Here is a 22294-nt window from a genome sequence, read left to right as displayed (position 1 = left end):
TTTACAACGGAGTAAATTCAGAGTTACGACGGCGTATCGACTGATACGCCGGAGTAACTCTTACTGAATCTAGCCCATAGTGTGTGTGGGGCTTAAAGGGTCACTAAAAGATTTTTTTTTTTTTTTTAGCTAAATAGCTTCCTTTACCTTACTGCAGTACTGGTTTCATGTCCTCATTGTTCGTTTTTGCTTTGAAGTAGCTGTAATTCTGCTGTGATCTCCACACTTCCTGGTTGCCTGTTTCCTTATAACCATCATACTGGGAGATTTTCACGGTGGTCTAAGCTGTCATTACTGTGTGTCTAAAACTCCTCAGAACCAATCAGATTCATTTTAAAAACAAAACACTGCCCTGGATTTGTTGTTTTTGTTCTGTGAGTCTTCCCGACTCACCTCTCACCCGGAAATTCATGTATGTACCTTTAAGGCCTTGTACTCACGGCAGGACATGTCCGATGAAAACGGTCTGCAGACCGTTTCCATCGGACATGTCTGGCCGGGGACTGCCCGGGGACTTCTGTTCGATGGCTATACACACCATCGAACAGAAGCCCGCGCGTAAACATTACGCGGGGCGTGTCCGCGGTGTCGCCGCGTCGATGACGCGGTGTCGCCGCGACAATGACGCGGCGACGTGGGCGGGCCGCCTTAAATATGCTTCCACGCATGCGTCGAAGTCATTCGACGCATGCGAGGGATGCGGGCGGCAGGACATGTACGGTAGGTCTGTACAGACGACCGTACATGTCCGGGCGGACAGGTTTCCAGCGGACTGTTTTAAAACAAGTCCGGGAAACAGTTGTCCGCTGGAAACCTGTCCGATCCGTCCCAAAATGGTCCGCTCGGGCCAACACACGGCCAAACATGTCTGCTGAAACTGGTCTGCGGACCAGTTTCAGCAGACATGTTTGGTCGTGAGTACGGGGCCTAAAACCGAACGTGAAACTAGAGGTACATTATATGATAGATTAAATTCAATTTTCAATCATTTTTAAAAGGAATCAGTTAACTTTTATGTCTCTATACCCAATAAACAGTCATTTCAGCAAAAAAAAATGTTTCCTTTAGTGACCCTTTAAGACTGGGATGTCATTGAAGTTCATGTGTAAAGGCAGGTGTCCCAATACTTTAGGTAATCTAGTGTATATACAGCACCCTGCTGGCCTCCCCCACCAGCTATGATCTGCCTGCATTTCACAGAGAAACAAAGAGACCCAGCAATAGTGGGACTGATTAAAATATGGTATGTAATGAAAACGGAATGCCATTAGCATGTTGATAAGGAGAGAAAGAAAAAGACAAAATCTAAGCAGATTAAACTTCAGCTTTAAAGCATACTATTGATTCTGTTCCCTGCAGGTCACTCCAACAGACAAAGCTCTGGAATATGACCGAGATTTCCGAATCCGTCACTACGCTGGGGATGTAGTGTGAGTATCAAGAGGATTCCTGACTATTGTTAAGGTGTCAATCCTGCTGTCAAATACTAATGTCTAATAACATGGCACCATCCTATTCTCCAGAGTGGCCAGTCTTGGCATTTGATGGGTTCCACGGGTTCCTTGTTTTGGTTCTCACCATTTTCTTTTCCCTGACAGTTACTCGGTGGTGGGATTTATTGATAAGAACAAAGACACATTGTTCCAGGACTTCAAGAGACTCATGTATAACAGGTGAGGCAAATCTTTGCTATATATATTAATATGAGTATTGGTTGATGACTCTTCTTTGCCAAATATTTTAGAGATCTCTACAGGAGAATTATAAAATGCTTCCATATCTTGCTGTATACCAGTGCCATATCCTTCCATATCCCTGTCTTGCTTTATACCAGTGGTTCTTAACCTTTCCAGTGCCGTGACCCCTTGATAAAATTTCCCAAGTTGTGGGGACCCCCAACAGTTAAAATATTTTCGTAGTGTGGGTTGTTGGCACCCAAGGCAAGACCAGTAATTTGTGCCCCTAACCCACGGACATTTAGCGCTCCCTTATGGTACATTTTGGGATTTACCACTCTCTTTGTTCTCCTTTCTTTCCCTTTTATCTCTCTCCATCCTAATTTCTTGTTTTTTTCCCCATCCCTCTCTCTAGCTGTCTTTCTTGTTGTTTCTCTTATTCTTTCTCTCCCTTTTCCTTTGTTCCTCCCCCTCTTTTCCTCTCCATTCCAAGTATTCTCGATTTTTATTCCTTCTCTTACGCCTCGGTGGGGGGGGGGGTGGGGGGAATGGGACGAGTGGCAGTGCTGGCGGGGAGTTGGGGTTATTGGTAATGTTGGGGAGAGTTCTGATCAGCCAACTTAGGTGCTCTTGATGAAGGTCATCTGCTGATCTGAGAACTGTAATGGGGACTTTTAATGGCAACTCCAATCACAGGTAGTGTTACTCACTGTGTGTCCGGCTTCCCTGTGTCCCTGGCTCTGTGGTGTCTCGCAGCAGTGACACCTATGCCAAAATCAGGAGATAGGGTCTCCTCCAGCCCCTCCCACTTCACATTCCTCACCAGTCACATTCCTCCCCCCCACCCATGCCGTGAACTGAATGTGCAGCTGCGAAGAAACGGAGTGGGCGGCCACGGGCTCCGTGGACAGCCCTGCTGGGCAGCCGCTAAAAGGCTGGGAGAGCGTTGCAGGCTTCAGGAACACCCCAGGATTCGGTGACCCCTGGCAAATAGTAATTCGACCTCCGAGGTGGTCCCGACCCCCAGGTTGAGAACCACTGCTTTATACTGATTTGCTGTCTGTTCCGTGAAATACCCCCTTCTGTTTAGTAGCCTATTACGTTTATTGGACTACTTGTCATTCTTATGTCTGACCCGTTACAATCAAATGCATATTAAGCCGTGGCATCTTGGTTTTTGGGTCTTTGGCTTGACTGTAAATGACATAATAGAGCTCAGATCAGCATTTTTATTACCTTTTCTCCCAAAAATATACTGTTGGAATACCTAGAGTAATGATGGGTCCATCTTAACTAAAGCTGGCCATACACAAAATTCAGCCAGTTCTGCAGGAAGCAGCTGGATTTCGATCCTTGTATGGGCAGTTGGGCTCATCAGATGTCAATTGCTGAAATGAATGGGAGGCAGGTTTCAGGCGCTATTTAGAGGCTATTTCTAGTGCTAAAATGCCTGAAAAGCAGGGGTCTAAGATTCCCTGGCAGTGAATGTTGTGTGTAGATGGGGCCGGTACCCTGTTGCAGGGATGGTGCTACTCAGAGGCGGACTGACAACTCATGGGGCCCCCGGGCAATAGAACATTATGGGGCCCCCGGGCTTACAGATGGCCACCACGCCAGGAGGCAGTGCAGAGGCTGGGCAGCTAAAATCTCTGGATTTTCACATCAAAAGCATGTCAGTTTCGGACATATCAGGGACAGATGTAAAAAAAAAACCCAGAATTTTACATACTGTCCCTGGTTTTACTGAGCCTGGCAACCCTGATGGGGCCCCCTAGTGCCCAAGTGACTCGATGGTCAGTCCGCCCCTGGTGCTACTAGAATCTGAGAGACACAGACAGAGGTGGGGTACTCATTCCATTGGAATTTAACCTGAACTATGCAGAATTTCCCCATATAATTATTTACATAGAAAACTAAAGTGAAATGGGCTCCATAATGGTTGAAATGGGAGTAAGCTCTGAAGATGAGCTCAAATTCCACTATTAGATCCATTAAGCTGTCTGGGCAGCTGTGCCCTGCTCTTTGTAGGAGATGGAAGAAGGGGTTTCATGAATATTCATGATGTCTTCCACACACGCCTTCTCTTGATGTCTGTCAGTGTTCCGAGGAACAGGAAGGTACAGCCAAGTCTGTGTTTCCCGGAAACCTGCCAGTGAGTTGGAAAGAGGGGAGGGCAGGACAGACCCAATCCAGCTGACTCCTGATTATATATAAGCCGCATCCTCCTGGTTCTATAGAGTACAGAATCTTCTGATCCTGCACAAAGAAAGCGGTTATGTAATTGTGTTATGATAGAACAGATGGTAACAGGGCTTCATCAGGATTTATTATAGACGGCTAGTGTTTATCGTATTATTGTCATGTGCACCTTAGCCGCTTCTGGGATATGAACGGTCATCAACTCTAACCGACTATACCACGTGGCAGCACTGTGGTCAGCAGGGTTGCTTTGCAGCAATGATGTCCTGGGTTAGGACTAGTAGCATAAAAACCAAAAAAGTTTGGTTGGACTTGATTGCCTTGTGTCTTTTCTCAACCTCACCTACTATGTAATTAAGTTTTGCGCTAGGGCCTGGGAATTGTTACCAATGAGCAGCTGTACTGTAGGCATACTACCCAGGCTGCGAGACGGTGGGTATACTACCCAGGCTGCGAGACCGTGGGTATACTACCCAGGCTGCTAGACCGTGGGTATACTACCCAGGCTGCGAGACTGTGGGTATTCTACCCAGGCTGCGAGACTGTGGGCATACTACCCAGGCTGCGAGACTGTGGGCATACTACCCAGGCTGCGAGACGGTGGGTATACTACCCAGGCTGCGAGACGGTGGGTATACTACCCAGGCTGCGAGACGGTGGGTATACTACCCAGGCTGCGAGACGGTGGGTATACTACCCAGGCTGCGAGACCGTGGGTACATTACTAGCCTTTGGGTACTACTTTGGACAGGTTGTCCTGGCCCAGTTTACGCAATAGCTCTATCACTTTTGCGTACACGTTGGTGGACCGAGTTAACCACACCTGAAAAAAAACCTTTTCTGCCTACCCCTTTACATTACACAGCACACTGCACCTCTGGACCTCCTTTACATCACACTGCCCCCTGCACCTCTGGACCCCTTTACATTACACAGCCCCATGCACCCCTTTACATTACACAGCACCCTGCACCTCTGGACCTCTTTACATCACACTGCCCCCTGCACCTCTGGACCCCTATACATTACACATCACCCTACATCACTGGACCCCTTTACATTACACAGCCCCCTTCACCTCTTGACCTCTTTACATTACACAGCCCCCTGCACCCCTTTACATTACACAGCACCCTGCACCTCTGGACCTCTTTAAATTACACAGCCCCTGCACCCCTTTACATAACACAGCCCCCTGCACCTCTGGACCCCTTTACATTACACAGCCCCCTGCACCTCTGGACCCCTTTACATTACACAGCCCCCTTGCACCTCTGGACCCCTTTACATTACACAGCACCCTGCACCTCTGGACCCCTTTACATCACACAGCCCCCTGCACCTCTGCACCCCTTAACATTACACAGCCCCCTGCACCCCTTAACATTACACAGCCCCCTGCACCTCTGCAATTACATCTTCCTTTGTGAAATGACCGTCAGTGCACAGTATTGGCCAGTTGCCCTATAATGAAGATTGTAGCTGGGAACCCTGGACATCCAAGGGCGTATACCTAGGTTGCCTTGTGGATGGCCCAGCTCTGATTTAATTGATATGTAGCCTGCATGATGCTGATAAATATGTTGAAATGATATATACATATAGTTATACTTTGTAATTTACACCAAAAAACTGCTTTAACAAGTAAAGCCAATCAAGCATTACACATGTGTCAAACAATGGAGCAATTTGTCACTGGATGTTGCAGTCAATAGAAAGCAGCTTATTGGATTCACATTATTTTCTCATTGAGGCCTCTCGTTCCAAGTCCTTTGACCTCCATATATCATCTCTGTGACTTTTCCTGTCTCTTCACCAGCTCCAACCCTGTGTTGAAAACCATGTGGCCCGAGGGAAAACTGAGCATCACAGAGGTCACCAAACGTCCCCTGACAGCTGCCACCCTCTTCAAGAACTCCATGATTGCCCTGGTGGACAACCTGGCATCTAAGGTACCAGCTCTGATCACCCGGTTACATAACTCTGAGATGCCAGCAGCTCTACCGCTCATCCATGGCGACCTACAGATGTCACTGAAACACCTGAATAATCCTTTTTATTATCCAGGCTGCAGCAAACAGATGAGGATCTTATTTGTGACATCTGGTTGAATATTATTTTTAACACCCATTACCAAAAGACTGATCCATGGGTTTTCAGACACCATCAGCGAGGCCTTCTATTTGTTGGCTTAGTGCATGGGTGCTCAACATGTGGCCTTCCAGCTGTTGCAGAACTACAAGTCCCATCATGCCTCTCTCTTTGGGAGTCAGGCTTGTAACTGTCAGCCTTGCAAGTCATGGGACTTGTAGTTCTGCAACAGCTGGAGGGCCACAGGTTGAGCACCCATGGCTTAGTGGGTAACTTGTGGCACTGGATTCTTGGGGTTCAGTGCTGACCATTTCATTTAACCTAATTATTTGCGTGTTTCCACTAAGATCATGAAGGGTTCCTTCGAATGCTGTGTGTTCCTCCCACAATCTAAACACATAGGGCCAGATTCACATAGGATCCGCGGCGGCGTAGTGTAAGCCATTTACACTACGCCGCCACAACTTACTGGAGCAAGTGCCGTATTCTCCAAGCACTTGCTCCGTAATTTGCGGCGGCGTAGTGTAAATGGCCCGGCGTATGGCCGCGTAATTCAAAGGGGGCGGCTTGTATTTAAATTAAGCGTGCCGATCGAACTGCGCATGCGCTGGCCGTAAAAATAGCCCAGTGCGCATGCTCCAGCTCACGACGGAAAACGTCAATGAAGCCGACGTGAGCGGCATTGACGTAAAGTCCTATTCGCGAACGACTTGGTAAAACGACGGAGACGATGCTGACCCGACGCTATACTTAACATGGCATACGGCGGACTGACGTAAGGTTACCCCTCATATAGCAGGGGTAACCTTACGCTTACGGAAACGACGTAAACTACGGCGAAGCGGCGCAAAAACATTCGGAAATCTGCGTATTCGGCTCATTTGCATATGCGACGCTGAAATCGACGTAAAAGCCACCTAGCGGCCAGCGTAGTATTGCATTTAGGATCCGACGGTGTAAGTGACTTACACCAGTCGGATCCTAGCCTAATTCTGGCGTATCTTGTTTTGAGAATACAAAACAATGATACGCCGGCGGGATTTTTGAATTACGCCGGTGTATCTGTAGATACACCGGCGTAATTCTTTTGAGAATCTGGCCCATACGGGTTGCAGGAAAGAAAATTGCTTGATTCCCCATGGAGCTGTTGTATTAGGAGGTTTTCTCATCCTCAGAATACAATGATCAATGCTTGCTGCTATAGTCACCAGCAGTGATCACATTAAAAAAATCCGACAGGCTGGATGGCTTGACTTCAGTCCAACCAGCCTGCCCTTACATGGATTGAAATTCGGTCAGTTCCTGGTGAATGTCTATGGCCGGCTTAAAGTGATTCTAAAGGTAAAAAATAACAAACATGCAACATTGCTCTGTGCAATTGTTTTGCACAGAGCAGCCCTGATCCTCCTCTCCTCTAGTCCCCTGCCGATGCTCCTGGCTCCACCCCCCTGCCAAGTGCTCCTAAAGCAATCTGCTTGCTATGTATGAGAAAGCTCTCCCTTTAGCAGCACATCTGAACAATCCTTCCGATCAATGTGTTAGTGGCAACCTCAGCCTGGACTGCAACCAGGCCATGCCCCCAACGCGTTTCGGAGCTTAATCATGGCGATCAATCCTCTTGCTATGGGGGCAGTCATGCAGGCTCTCTCCATTGACACACAGAGCGTGGCTCGGCCCTGCTCCCTCCTCACTGGCTGGAGCCAATGGCCCCCACTGCTGCCTCTCTATCCAATAAGGAGAGAGAGAGAGAGAGCTGCTGCTCTCATGCACAACACTGGATCGAGATCAGGCTTGGGTAAATATAAGGGGGGGGGTGCTTGCAGAAGGTTTTTTACTTGAGGAAACATTTCAAAATATAAAGCCCTTAAAGCTACCTTTATAGGTTTAGATAAGTACATAAAGATGGCCAAGAATGTTATTTTCTATTTTTTGTATAGGTGGTGTTTTTTTTTAATTTATTTATATATATATATATATATATATATATATATATATATATTCTGACTATGTCAGCCATAATTTAATTTTAATACGTTTTGCGTGATGAATCAATGATGCCTACAGAAACTGCAATTTTCTTCATAGTATACTCAGTCATAGGGGTGTTGGCGTAACCTATACCTTTCACTTCACTCAGAATTCCTAGTGTGGTCACTGATGGCTTCTTGAGCTTTGAGTCTTTTGGGTTTACTGTAATAGTTTTCTTGTGTAATTTTTCAATTTTCCTCCTACTTCCTGCCTTCTTTTTCCTCTTCCTTGTAGTTTCCAGCAGTCAGCTGTTTTCCAGGTGCGTCCTTCTTCTTTCCCTGCTCACGTTCCTTCTTATCCATTCCATTGCTGTCCTTAATGTTGTCGGGCGCCTTCTCCATCTAACTTTTGTGTCGCTATCTGATGACCTTTCAGGAGCCCTACTATGTTCGCTGCATAAAGCCAAATGACAAGAAGTCGCCGTCTTTGTTTGATGAAGAGCGCGTCCAACACCAGGTGGGGTATCTGGGTTTACTTGAAAACGTTCGTGTCCGGCGAGCTGGTTTCGCATATCGGCAGGTGTATGAGCGATTTCTCCATAGGTACGGACATGCTTTTCCTGTGAATGTCAGTCTATTCGTCTATGCTACATGTGTATATCTGTTGAAAAAAAAATATTTGGGCTATAGAAAATGGAATGTAGGAGAACCAAGTGATATTGGCTTTCTGTAGTTAAAGGGGTTGTAAAGGTTCGTCTTTTATTTTCTAAATTGGTTCCTTTAAGCTAGTGCATTGTTGGTTCACTTACTTTTTCCTTCGATTTCCCTTCTAAATGTTTTTTTTCCTTGTTTGAATTTCTCACTTCCTGTTTCTCCTCAGTAAGCTTTCCACCATCATCCGAGCGGTGGAAAGTCATTTAGAACAGCTTACTTAACACCTTACTGAGGAGGAACAGGAAGTGAGAAATTCAGACAAAGAAAACAAAGGAAAAAAATCTGCACCCTGTACATGGCACACGCCTGGAATCTGCACCCTGTACATGGCACACGCCTGGAATCTGCACCTTGTACATAGCACACGTCTGGAATCTGCACCCTGTACATGGCACACGCCTGGAATCTGCACCCTGTACATAGCACATGCCTGGAATCTGCACCCTGTACATAGCACACGCCTGGAATCTGCACCCTGTACATAGCACATGCCTGGAATCTGCACCCTGTACATGGCACACGCCTGGAATCTGCACCCTGTACATGGCACACGCCTGGAATCTGCACCCTGTACATAGCACACATCTGTAATCTGCACCCTGTACATAGCACACGTCTGTAATCTGCACCCTGTACATAGCACATGCCTGGAATCTGCACCCTGTACATAGCACACGTCTGGAATCTGCACCCTGTACATAGCACATGCCTGGAATCTGCACCCTGTACATAGCACATGCCTGGAATCTGCACCCTGTACATAGCACACATCTGTAATCTGCACCCTGTACATAGCACACGTCTGTAATCTGCACCCTGTACATAGCACATGCCTGGAATCTGCACCCTGTACATGGCACGCCTGGAATCTGCACCCTGTACATGGCACACACCTGGAATCTGCACCCTGTACATGGCACACATCTGGAATCTGCACCCTGTACATGGCACACGTCTGGAATCTGCACCATGTACATAGCACACGTCTGGAATCTGCACCCTGTACATAGCACACGTCTGTAATCTGCACCCTGTACATAGCACACGTCTGTAATCTGCACCCTGTACATAGCACATGCCTGGAATCTGCACGCTGTACATAGCACATGCCTAGAAAAAAGTCTGCCGTTTCACTTTTAAAAATAAATACTTACGAGTCACAGCTAAGCCCCTCCCCTTTATGACATTGTCAAAAGGGGGTGGAGCATGTGTGACCTTAAAATGATGCCCCCCCCCCCCCCCCCTGAAAAAAGTTCCGCAGACGCCCATGTCCATAAGTACAACCCTTGTTCATTGCCTACTTTCACCACTGTGTTTTTCCCCCGATCCAGGTACAAGATGATCTCCCAGCTAACCTGGCCTAACCACGACTTGCCTTCAGATAAAGTTGCTGTGCAGAAGCTTCTGGAGGAATGTGGATATCACCAAGATGCTGCATACGGCAAAACCAAAGTTTTTATTCGTACCCCTCGTACCCTGTTCTCCTTGGAAGAGAAGCGGAGTGAGATGCTTATCAGGATCATTCTCTTCCTGCAGAAGGTAAGCTGGTGATAAAAGTTAGGATACTTGTTTAACTTTTTGTGCAAAATTTAGGTGAGCATCCTACACCTTTCCTTGGTATGTTCTAAACTGTATGACAAAAATATAATGTATACCCAACCATAACATCTACTAAATTGCCAAAAATACGTGGACACCCCTTCAATTTAGTTCAGGTTTTTCCAGTGAAGAGTAAAGTTAATACAACAACATACAATTTTTTTTTAGGCAAAACTAAACTTCAAACCTTGTGGATCCACATTTTGATGACCATGGTTTTGAAATGTGATGTCCAACAAACACATATAGGTGTCTTGGTCATGTGTTCAGATATTTTTGTCCATATGGTGTATAAAGTGGAACCTCGAATTGCGAGTAACGCGGTTAACGAGCATTTCGCAATATGAGCACTGTATTTAAAAAAATCCTAACTAGGTTTGCAAGTGTTGTCTCGCAACACGAGCAGGATTCAGGCCAAATCGGTGCGCAGCACCGCGTTTGGCCTGAGGTGGGGGGACGCTGGAGCCGATTGCCGCTGTTCGGAATTGCACAGATCGACTGACCTTGGCAAACCCTTGGAACGGAGTCTTTCTGAGATTTTCCAAGGTCAGCCAAGGTGTCCTCGGGCCTTTTTGTCTGTTTACGATGCTCTCCGGCGACCCCCCCCCCCCCACACACACACACCTCTGGCCACATGCGGTATTGCATGCCATTGAAGTCAATGTGGAACAAATTATTTTCATTTCCATTGACTTCAATGGGGAAACTCGCTTTGAAATGCGAGTACTTTGAATTCAGGTCCGCCTGTCAGTTTTTTCGGGCGGACCTGAACGGGCGGTCCATGCAAGTCTATGGAGCGACGGATGTCAGCGGTGACCATGCCCGCTGACATTCGATCTGGTCCGATCCACGAAAATCAGACGTATGGCGATACGTCGCCATCTGTCCTGGCGAATCGGATCAGGTGAGATCTGATGAAAACGGACATGCTGTGGGGCACTATTCCTCTCACTCCCACTGACACCAACGATGGGGCACTATTTCACCCACTAATGTCAATAATCGGGCATTATTCCTCCTACTAAAACGGGGGAATTGTTTACTCCCATTTCTACTCATTGGCCATATTTGGTAATATAGTGTATGTCTGCAGTTGAACGCCATATGTTTCCAAGCACAATTTCAACTTGTTTTCCCTTTTCTCAACCCCCTTTTTTGTTACTTTTACGGTTTAGATGTGGAGGGGAACATTGGCCCGCTGGCAGTATAAGAGAACCAAAGCAGCCATCAAAATAATGAGGTACTACAGACGCTACAAAGTGAAGTCCTACATCAAGGAGGTTGTCCGCAGGTTTAATGGTGTACGGAACAGCAGGGATTATGGGAAGAATGTCAAATGGCCTACGCCTCCAAAGGTCCTTCGTTCCTTCCAAGAATTCCTGCAGAGAGCCTTCCTCAGGTATTTCAGGCTCAACTGGATCAGAAATGAAGCAGCATTGTTCCATGATTACAATAACAGCTAAACTTGCTTTCTTTGACAGGTGGAGGGCGTACCACATCATAAAAGCCATACCTCCCGCCGACATACCAAAAATCAAGGCCAAAGTGGCAGCATTTGAGAACCTCAAGGGTCAGCGAGCTGACTTGGGGCTCCAGAGACGATGGGAAGGCAGTTACCTTGCTTTGGTAGGTCTACAGTTGTATGAAAGCAGAAGGCTTAAAAAAGAAGATTTGCGGTTGTAATAATTTGCCTTATTACTTTTATCAGAAACAAGAGAACACCCAAGACTCGGAGGTGTTCGTATCTCGGGCCAATGAGCTGCAGAGGAAAGACAAGTTCATGCAGCCTCTCTTCTCCTGTCATGTACGCAAGGTATGCATCTACGCAGAGGCGGCTCTTTAATTAGGCAAATTAGGCGGTCGCCTAAGGCCTCATACTCACAGGGGCCTCGTGGCCGCCTAACTTACCCAATGCATTACACCAGTTTTGAGGGACAGGCAGCGTAATGAGCCCTGACTCAGGAGCGGGGCCGCCAGCGTCCCTAACAACCAGTGAATATCGGTGACACCATCCCTCGTGACGTCAATGACCCAGCATGCCCTTAGTCAATGAAGTCAGAAGGGGGCAGGTTTACCAGGTGACATCACCGGGTGGCCCCCGCCCCATAGTTATTAAAGAGCAGGATCTGGGGGCCACCTTGTTAAAGGGGTCTTCCAGATTCTGGGAAGCCCCCTGCCCGCAGACCCCCACAACCACCGGCCAGGGTTGTGGGGAAGAGGCTCTTGTCCTTGAATTATTTTTCCTGTCATGGGTGTGAGTGGGGCCCCATGTCAAGTTTTGCCTAAGGCCTCACAGAGCCTAGAGCCCCCTCTGCATCTACGGCACTGTGTGATGGATGGCCAGTGGTAAAGATATAGCGGGCATTATTCAGCTCACCTTGGCTGAATAGGCTTTTATTGTACCTAGTAAGCAATCATTATACTATTGTATATTGTACAGTAACTACTTTTCCTTTAGTGAATGTGGCTCCCTCTTACCTTTCATTAGTATATGTGATGTATGTGACCTGTCATCTATAGAGAGAAAGCGTTCAGCTCATGTGTATATTATGCTATGGTCTAGACTTGCAAATTACAATTCCCACCATGACAACCTTGTGTTCTCATGCTGATGATTAAACACATGGAGTCTTTGCTCCTGATGGTGCATACGAGTAACAAATGGCAAAGCACAGCAGTCAAATGGAGTCAAAACAACAGTTTATCTGAAGTCCTTTCTGCATTTTCAGCATGGAGTCAGACAGTTGACAGCGGCTTTCAGACTTTGGGGGGGGGGGCAACTCTGATTCTAGGCTCCAGAGTTGCCCCCAAATTAAGTAATTCTAGTTAAATATGGGGAGGTAAATATAATGTTTTGTAAGTGAGCATATACAGTTTTTTATTTTTTTTGGGAAAAAAATATTAAAATTATGGCTTAACCACTTTAGCCCCGGGCCTGTTTTTCAGGGTCGGTGTTTACGAGACTAAAACATTTTTTTTTGCTAGAAAATTACTTAAAACCCCCAAACATTATATATTTTTTTTCTAACACCCTAGAGAATAAAATGGCAGTCATTGCAATACTTTTTGTCACACCGTATTTGCGCAGCGGTCTTACAAGCGCACTTTTTTTGGAAAAAAATTCACTTTTTTAAATTAAAAAATAAGACAACAATAAATTTGGCCCAATTTTTTTATATATTGTGAAAGATAATGTTACGCCGAGTAAAATGATACCCAACATGTCACGCTTAAAAATTGCGCCTGCTCGTGGCATGGCGTCAAACTTTTACCCTTAAAAATCTCGATAGGGAACGTTTAAAAAATTCTACAGGTTGCATTTTTTGAGTTACAGAGTAGGCCTAAGGCTAAAATTATTGCTCTCGCTCTAACGATCGCCGCGATACCTCACTTGTGTGGTTTGAACACCGTTTTCATATGCAGGCGCTACTCGCGTAAACGTTCGCTTCTACGCGCGAGCTCGTCGGGACGGGGCGCTTTAAAAAAAAATTTGGGGGGTTTTCGTATTTATTTTTATTTATTTTACAATTTTTAACACTGAAATAAAAAAAAATATATATCACTTTTATTCCTATTACAAGGAATGTAAACATCCCTTGTAATAGAAAAAAGCATGACAGGTCCTCTTAAATATGAGATCTGGGGTCAAAAAGACCTCAGATCTCATATTTAGGCTTAAATGCAAAAAAAAAAAAAAAAATTGAAACTGTCATTTTTTCAATGCCGTTATCGCTGACAGGACCGCCCACTGAAGAGATGAATATGTCGGTTGTGGCAGCAGCTGCTGCCGTTACCGAGATATCCATCTTCAAAGTGATGACGTATAACGACGGTGGGCGGTCGGTAACTAGTTAAAGTGGATGTAAACCCACTCTCATTCTTTCTAAACTACTGCCATAGTGCTGATCTATAAGGATATAGATGCCTCCTGCATGTATCCTTACCTGTCAAATGTCTCCCCTCTGTCTGTTATAAGAACTGAAAAACTGCAGATTCTGTGGGTGGGTCTGTTGTCTGGAGCTCAGTGGGTGGAGTCGTGATGTCGGTAGACTCCCCGCCCACCTCTACACTCCCCTTGTCAACATGCATTTTCTCCTGTGTATTCCTTACACTAGATTGTTTTTTTTCTTACTGCTTAGGTGAACCGATTTAACAAGGTAGAAGACCGAGCCATATTTATAACAGACAGACATCTGTATAAAATGGATCCCAGCAAGCAGTATAAAGTTATGACTAGCACTCCACTTTATAATGTAAGTAAGATGACTTAAAATGTTTACCTAAACCCAAGAACAAAATTGTAATATATTGCAGGTTATCTGTTCATAGATGTGATGGCTTTTTTTTTCCTGGTAATCCTGCCGCCTGCACACTCTCTTTCCTAGGGTGACAATGGGCACTCACTTTGCTGTAACTAAGAAAAGATTTGTAAAGGGCATTAACATAAAAAATGTACCCAGGCACAAAAAAAGTTGTCAGTTGCACCAGGGGGACTGGTGCAACTGACAAAAAAAAGTGCGGGGGGGCTGGTGCAACTGACAAAAAAAAGTGGGGCTGGTGCAACTGACAAAAAAAAGTGGGGCTGGTGCAACTGCCAAAAGAAAATGCGGGGGGGCTGGTGCAACTGACAAAAAAAAGGGGGGCACTGGTGCAACTGACAAAAAAAAAGGGCGAGGAATGATAAACAAATGAAGAAAGTCTGTTTAGTTCTTCATAAAAGTCCATAAAAGTCACTGTGGCTTGAAGTTCACATTATGGCAGCGTCGGCAGTCTCTCTTCCACGCTGGATCTGGAAGAGAGATAAAAGAAGGAGAGAAAAGTGCCACTACCTAAGTGTAGCACTTATTAAAACATATTGGTAAAATGAAAAACAATAAATATGCACTCACTTTAAAAGACATTAAAAAGCGTATCAATAGGTCTCCAGCAGGTGGCAACCTTCCAGCTGGTCAGTGGTGAGCAAGCCCCTCCCTCCATGTGGATGTGATGTAAGGTGCTTGGAACCAGGAAGTTGACCAGTTGGGAGCTATGATAATATAGGAAAGATGTATTTTGTAGTCCACCAAAATAGTTCCAAACAATGCTAAGGCAAGCTAAAGATTATGGAATTTTCTTTCTTTCAACCTATGGATGTATTTCTCTATTCCCCTATCAACACTGACTGCTCCCGCCTGCTGCGCTACTATAGTGAGAGGTTTTCCTGCCTTCAGAATACAATCATCTCTGCCAGCAGCTGTTGCAGATGGCAACGAAAAAAAAAAGACACGCTGGTTGTGTTGAAGTTAATCGATAGATCGACTCCAGCACAACCAGCCTTACCCATAAAAGGGTTGAAATTGTAAGCAATGATCAGGAGCTGTCTGTGTTAGCTTAGTCACTGTGCTTGAGGGCACGTTCTCAGCACAGAAAGGTGCATATGTGGGAGGTTCAGCATTAAAGCTCACTCGCCCAGCTGCCATATATATGCCAGCGGGAACAGCAGGTTAACAATGATCTGAACCCCAATATTAAGCTATCCATAAAAATATAGTCCTCTTTTTATTGTTCAGGGAAATAAAACAGACTTCCAGATAAAGGCCAAAGTCCTTGCTTGAGTGACAGGTTATTTACATATCTCGTGCACTAGCTTGCAGACATGCACAGCTTCTTGTCTATGTATATTCTGATGGCTGTTTAGACTGAACTGTGGATCACCCCATATTTTGAAAACATTTAATCAAAACACAGGAAAGACAGCCAATCCTGGGAGAGCTGGACTGGAGAGGGGAGGGGAGGGGGATGTGAATTGTGCACTTTACAGAAGCTGTGCATGTCTGCAAGCTAGTGCACGAGATATGTAAATAACCTGTCACTCAAGCAAGGACTTTGGTCTTTATCTGGAAGTCTTTTTTTTTCCCACTGAACAATAAAAAAGAGGATTGCTCAGCGCTGGATTAACTCTGTGTGGCAAGACTGGGCACAGATGATAGGAAATCTTATTCTCTACATTGTGACATCAAAAAAACTGATCTATCATTTTATGATAGATGATGGAGGTTTAACCCTTCAAGCCCAACACCCTAAGATTTCACACTTACCAATGCCGAAAGTTTGTTGTGTCAAATCCTAGTCTTTGCATCAAGTTTTTAATGTGGGGATATCTTGCCAAAGACAACAATTTTACAAGACTGCTTTAAAGTCAATGGGTCAGATTCTCAGTGGACATACGACGACGTATCTCCAGATACGCCGTCGTATCTCTGAGTTGCGCCGTCGTATCTATGCGCCTGATTCATAGAATCAGTTACGCATAGATTTCCTTTAGATCCGACAGGCGTAAGTCTCTTACGCCGTTGGATCGTAACTGCATATTTATGCTGGCCGCTAGGGGCGTGTACGCTGATTTACGCGTCTAAATATGTAAATCAGCTAGATACGCAAATTCACGAACGTACGCCCGACCGACGCAGTACAGTTACGCCGTTTACGTTAGGCTTTTCCCGGCGTATAGTTACCCCTGCTATATAGTGGCGTAAGTGCGGCGTACCAATGTTAAGTATGGCCGTCGTTCCCGCGTCGAAATTTTAAAAAGTTACTTTGTTTGCGTAAGTCGTCCGTGAATGGGGCTGGAAGTCATTTACGTTCACGTCGAAACCAATGACGTCCTTGCGGCGTATTAGGAGCAATGCACACTGGGAAATTCCACGGACGGCTCATGCGCCGTTCGGGAAAAACGTCAATCATGTCGAGTCACAGAACATTAACATAAAACACGCCCCCCTGTCCCACATTTGAATTAGGCGTGCTTACGCCGGCCGATTTACGCTACGCCGCCGCAACTTACGGAGCAAGTGCTTTGAGAATACAGCACTTGCCCGTCTAAGTTGCGGAGGCGTAACGTAAATTGGATACGTTACGCTGCCGCAAAGATACGCGGATCTACGTGAATCTACCCCAATGTTCTTTTATGAAAAGTTGTGATGCCAATCCTCCATGTGTAGTAAAGGGAGGCATATTTTTAGGATCTCTTCTGGGAAATCACATTAAGGCAGAGAGAACATTGACATGGACGTGACAATTACCATGTCTGCTGGACCATGTGCCTTATTTACGATGCTAGTTTATTGGTTATCGATCTCTGGCTTTACTCCTTCCCACTATATTAACACATCTTCACAAAATAGGCTTTAACAAAATCAACAGAGCTCTGATGGTTGTCCTCCCCCATACAGTATTACAGCTGCTGTGCAGGCTAGTATAGGAGGCTGACTTCGAGGAAGATGAACGGGCTTGTACATAAAAAGATCTTTCATCATTTTTTAACATACGGTATATGGTCATGTGAAGTATCGAACATTAAGGCAGTCCCCGACTCCAAGATGAGCCACATGTGTGCAGCAATAATGTATAAAGTTTCTCTGAGAGATGCTTCATCCCCATGACACTAAACACTCGTAACTCGCGTATAGTTGCATTCAGAGAGCCATTGCCCATTTCACCAGTCCGACATACCTCCATTACCTTATTCCCAGTACTGTAAAACCTTGGATTGCAAGCATAATTAGTTCCAGAAACATGCTTGTAATCCAAAGCACTTGTATATCAAAGCAAATTTCCCCATAAGAAATAATGTAAACTTAAATGATTCGTTCCACAACCATAGGTCCTTCAGTTTATAGTCCATGTAAAAAGATTAGAGCAATATGATAGGTTGTGTAACCATAAAATGTCCATCCACAAATTGAAGCCTCCACAAGGGGATTAGAAACAAAGAGAGGCGCCTTGAAGTGTAGCAATATGTTGTTAAATGTTGTTGTTAAATGTTGAAATTCATTAAATGTAACCATATTGCTACACTTAGAGGCGCCTCTCTTCTCTTTTATATTCAGTTGTGACATGACGCTACTTGTATATCAAGACATCGCTTGTATATCAAGTCAAAATGTATTCAAAAATGTTGCTTGTATTGCAAAACGCTCTCAAACCAAGGTTTTACTGTTATGGAATAAAACCCCACCGGACACATAGACGGTGGGTCTCATAGGTATCCTAAGTTACCTCTCTCCTTCCCGTACCTAGTAATCAAGCCTTAGAGCTCCGTAATGCTAGTCTGCTCCCGGTAACCGGAAGAGATGGACGGCTAGGGAGGGAGTCAGAGCATCAACCCCCTCCCTGCTGGAGGACCTGTCACCTAACCAGGTACCATGGCTGCCCCAGGTTACCTGCACAGGTGAATACTGTATTTGCTGGCGTATAAGACTACCTTTTACACTTAAAGCGGAGGTTCACCCAAAAAATGAATTTTTAACATTACATTCAGCCGAGTTGTCCTAATGACAATCGGCTGTTTTTTTTTTTTTTTTTTCGTACATACCTTATTTCACCGCCGCTTCCGGGTATGTCTTCTACGGGACTGGGCGTTCCTATCTGATTGACAGGCTTCCGACCGTCGCATACTACGCGTCACGAGTTGCCGAAAGAAGCCGAAAGTTGGTGCGCAGGCGCCGTATAGAGCCGCACCGACGTTCGGCTTCTTTCGGCAACTCGTGACGCGTAGTGTGCGACGGTCGGAAGCCTGTCAATCAGATAGGAACGCCCAGTCCCGCAGAAGACATACCCGGAAGCGGCGGTGAAATAAGGTATGTACGGGAAAAAAAACAGCCGATTGTCATTAGGACAACTCGGCTGAATGTAATGTTAAAAATGTATTTTTGGGTGAACCCCCGCTTTAAAAAAAAACTGGCCAAAAAGCAGGGGTCAGCTGCTCGTATGCCTGCTGGATGTGCGGTAATACTGTATGTAGCTTTGGCTACATACAGTATATACCACTTAGCCAATCCCTGTGAGCGATGTATTCAAATGAATACAGTAGCCTGCTTGGATTGGCTTTGAGAGTCAGAGAGGCGTGGGCTGATGTTACAGCCTCTGCCAATCCAAGCAGGCTTTGTATTCATTAATAGAAGACATTGCTCACCGTGATTGGCTCCAGCTCCAGCAAGAAGGAAGAAGAATATGGCTCAAAAAAGAAGAAATATGAAGCGTCGGAAGCCTCGGAAGGGGGGTCTACTTATACGGTGAGTACAGGCAAAAAATGTTACTGTAAAATTAGGGGGTCGTCTTATACGCCCGGTCGCCTTATACACCGGCAAATACGATATATTTGGGAAAAGTCTATACTTGGCAAGACTCGAATGGAGAAGTCCGTGTCCCGATGAATCGGGGCTCTGAAGTGGACTTCAGTTCCCAGCAAGCCTCCCATTCTTTCTGAAGTTCCCAGGTCCACTTGGATCTGGACCTATGCTCTTTTACAATTCACAGGAGGGAGGCTGGGACCTCCAAAAAAAGCCTGCAATCACTCTCAGGGAAAGGAGCAAAAATAATAACCCCTTCCCTTTGATCTGGGCAGTAAGTGCTAACTAAACATAGAGTAGGCCACCTGCCTACAAGGATAACCTCCAACCGCTAGTACTTGCCTTCCTTATGCTCCTGCTGTATATGGGAGAACATGTGTCCTCCTCCCAGGACACAGTGCTCTGGCCTGAATGGCCAACCACCAAGACGTTAACCCTGTCACCCTGACACAACTGACAGAGGGCCATATTCTCCTAGATTTCCCGCGGGCGGCGCGTAAGCCATTTACACTCCGCCGCCCCAACCTACAGGAGCAAGTGCTGTATTCCCCAAACACCTGCTCCGTAGTTTGGGGTGGCGGAGTGTAAATGGCCCGGCGTAGCCACGCGTATCTCCAAAGGGGCGGCTTCTATTTAAATTAAGCGCGCCCCCGATTCTAACGAACTGCGCATGCGCCGGGTTTAAAATAGCCCAGTGCGCATGCTCCAGTTCTCGGCGTAAAACGTCAATGACGCCGACGTGTGCGTCATTGACGTTAAGTCGTATTCAAGAACGACTTAGGGAAACGACGTAGCCGACGGAAAAACACGACGCGGACCCGACGCCATACTTAACATGGCCTACGTGGGACTTGCGTAAACTTACCCCTCATATAGCAGGGGTAAGTTTACCCTTACGCAAACGACGTTAGCGACGGTTACGCGACGCGAATTAGTTCGGGAATCGGTGCATCAGGCTCATTTGCATAAACAAATGAGACCTGAACGTAAACGCCATCTAGCGGCGGCCGGCGTAATTACATTTAAGATCCGACAGTGTAAGTGACTTACACATGGCGGATCTTAAGTGTATCTATGCGAAAATGATTCTAAGAATCAGTCGCATAGATACACGGGCCAAAAAGGAGAGATACGATGGAGTATCCTGAGATACTCCGTCGTAACTATACTCAGAATATTGCCCAGAAAGCTTACGCAGGACTTGGTGCTCTGACTGAAAAACAGGAACGATGAAGGGCATGGGGAGGATTTTTTTTACAAGAGAACCATTCAGGCCAGGATGACGGAGACTCTTTAGAAATGTTGCAGTCAAGGAAGTAAGCTTTTATTGTGAGCATTTACTCTAAGTGGATTTTGTTATTTACAATACACCCTAATGAAGTCACAGTAGGCTTTCGGGAAGCAGGGTGCAGCTTTTATAACACAATTTAATTAGATCGATGCTGCAACAAACTCTTACACCGCATTTGCTGTCTAATAATAAAAAACTGCATAGCGGGTACACAGCGTTTTATAACAAGCCTTTGCAATAAATCAGCAGTGTGTAGGGCCGGCCATAGTAGCCAGTGAGAGCCCACCGTTTGTTGTCCAGTCGCAGTCAGTCATTGCTGATTGGTTGCTGCAGGTTACACTTTGCGCACCACTTTTTGCTTCATTAAAAGCAGGCCTAAGTGTTTTCTCCTTCATATCCGCCACTTCTACGAATACAAGGCATCCTATGAATTATTCATTTAAAAAGGAAGGCTGGATAGAGTGTATTTGATGTAAGTAATGTATTTGTTGCTTGAATATATAACCAGGTACTAAGCATAGTGCCTATCGATCACTGTGACCTATTTATGGGACTGAAAAAAAATGGCTTTTTAGCATGTGTACAGTATATTACACGACTTACGAGTGTAATTACAAGTATTGTTAGGATCAACATTAAAAAATAATTCAGTATATTTATTATTTTTGAATCGGGTACAGATTAAAGATTGTATATGAACATTCACGGTCTTCTACCCAGGCAGTAGGTGGATCATTAGTTTTTTTTTCTACATCTCTTACCCACTCTCAGCTCAAGCTGAATTTTGTACACACAAACGCTAATGACCCAGACGCTTCCATCCGAGGTTTCAATCTGAAAAAGCCAGCCTCAAGACAAGCGGCTTCTTTTGAGCTGTCTCTTAAGATAGCCCATGGTGCTCTGGGAACTCCTTATCATGTATCAATATCCTTTAAATAAAATGACCCTGGAACCATATTATTTCCCTTTAGAGGTATTGGAGGTTTACTGGACCTCTCGTATTTGAAATCATATAAGGTTTACCAATATTGCATAGTACAGTATAAAGTTATGTGTACTTGGACTTTTTGTTCTTTTTTCTGAGCTATAGTGATACCTACAGTGGCCCGGATTCAGGTACGACTTGCGCATTATTTGCAGAGGCACAGGGCAACGATTTTGCCCTACGCCCCCGCAAATAATTTGCGCTGCCCTCGATTCACGGAGCAGTAGCTCCGTAAATTGCGAGGGCGCGCCGGCAAAATTGCCCGGCGTAAGCGCGCGCAATGTAAATGATCCCGCCGGGGGCGGGAATCATTTAAATTAGGCGGGCTCCCGCGCCGAGCGTACAGCGCATGCTCCGTCGGGAAACTTTCCCGACGTGCATTGCGGCAAATGACGTCGCAAGGACATCATTTGCTTCAAAGTGAACGTGAATGGCGTCCAGCGCCATTCACAAATCACTTACGCAAACGACGTGAAATTCTAATTTCACGTCGCGGGAGCGGCGGCTATACTTTAGCATTGGCTGCCCCTACTATTAGAAGGGGCAGCCTTGCGCTAAAGTTGCCGTATGGAAACTCCGTACCTGGCTTGTGCAGGGCCCGCGCAAGTTTGTGAATCAGTGGTAGTATGCAATTTGCATACTACACGCTGATCACAATGGGA

The 22294-nt window shown here is 45.7% G+C and overlaps 1 protein-coding gene across 2 annotated transcripts in view; it reads left to right on the top strand.

Moving 5' to 3' along the window:
- MYO1D (myosin ID) overlaps positions 1-22294 on the top strand; it is a 132770-nt gene that overhangs the window by 93736 nt on the left and 16740 nt on the right. For both annotated transcript variants that reach the window (XM_040329843.1, XM_040329842.1), the window contains 9 exons: positions 1360-1430; positions 1599-1673; positions 5695-5827; positions 8370-8536; positions 9979-10186; positions 11422-11645; positions 11728-11872; positions 11955-12059; positions 14386-14499. In XM_040329843.1, coding sequence (XP_040185777.1) covers positions 1360-1430; positions 1599-1673; positions 5695-5827; positions 8370-8536; positions 9979-10186; positions 11422-11645; positions 11728-11872; positions 11955-12059; positions 14386-14499 — 1242 coding nt within the window. The remainder of the gene's footprint in view (positions 1-1359; positions 1431-1598; positions 1674-5694; positions 5828-8369; positions 8537-9978; positions 10187-11421; positions 11646-11727; positions 11873-11954; positions 12060-14385; positions 14500-22294) is intronic.

This window comes from Rana temporaria, chromosome 12 (genome assembly GCF_905171775.1).
Source record: "Rana temporaria chromosome 12, aRanTem1.1, whole genome shotgun sequence".
NCBI lineage: Eukaryota > Metazoa > Chordata > Amphibia > Anura > Ranidae > Rana > Rana temporaria.
Note: the sequence above shows the minus strand (reverse complement) of the source record. Positions and strands in the feature narration are given on the sequence as shown.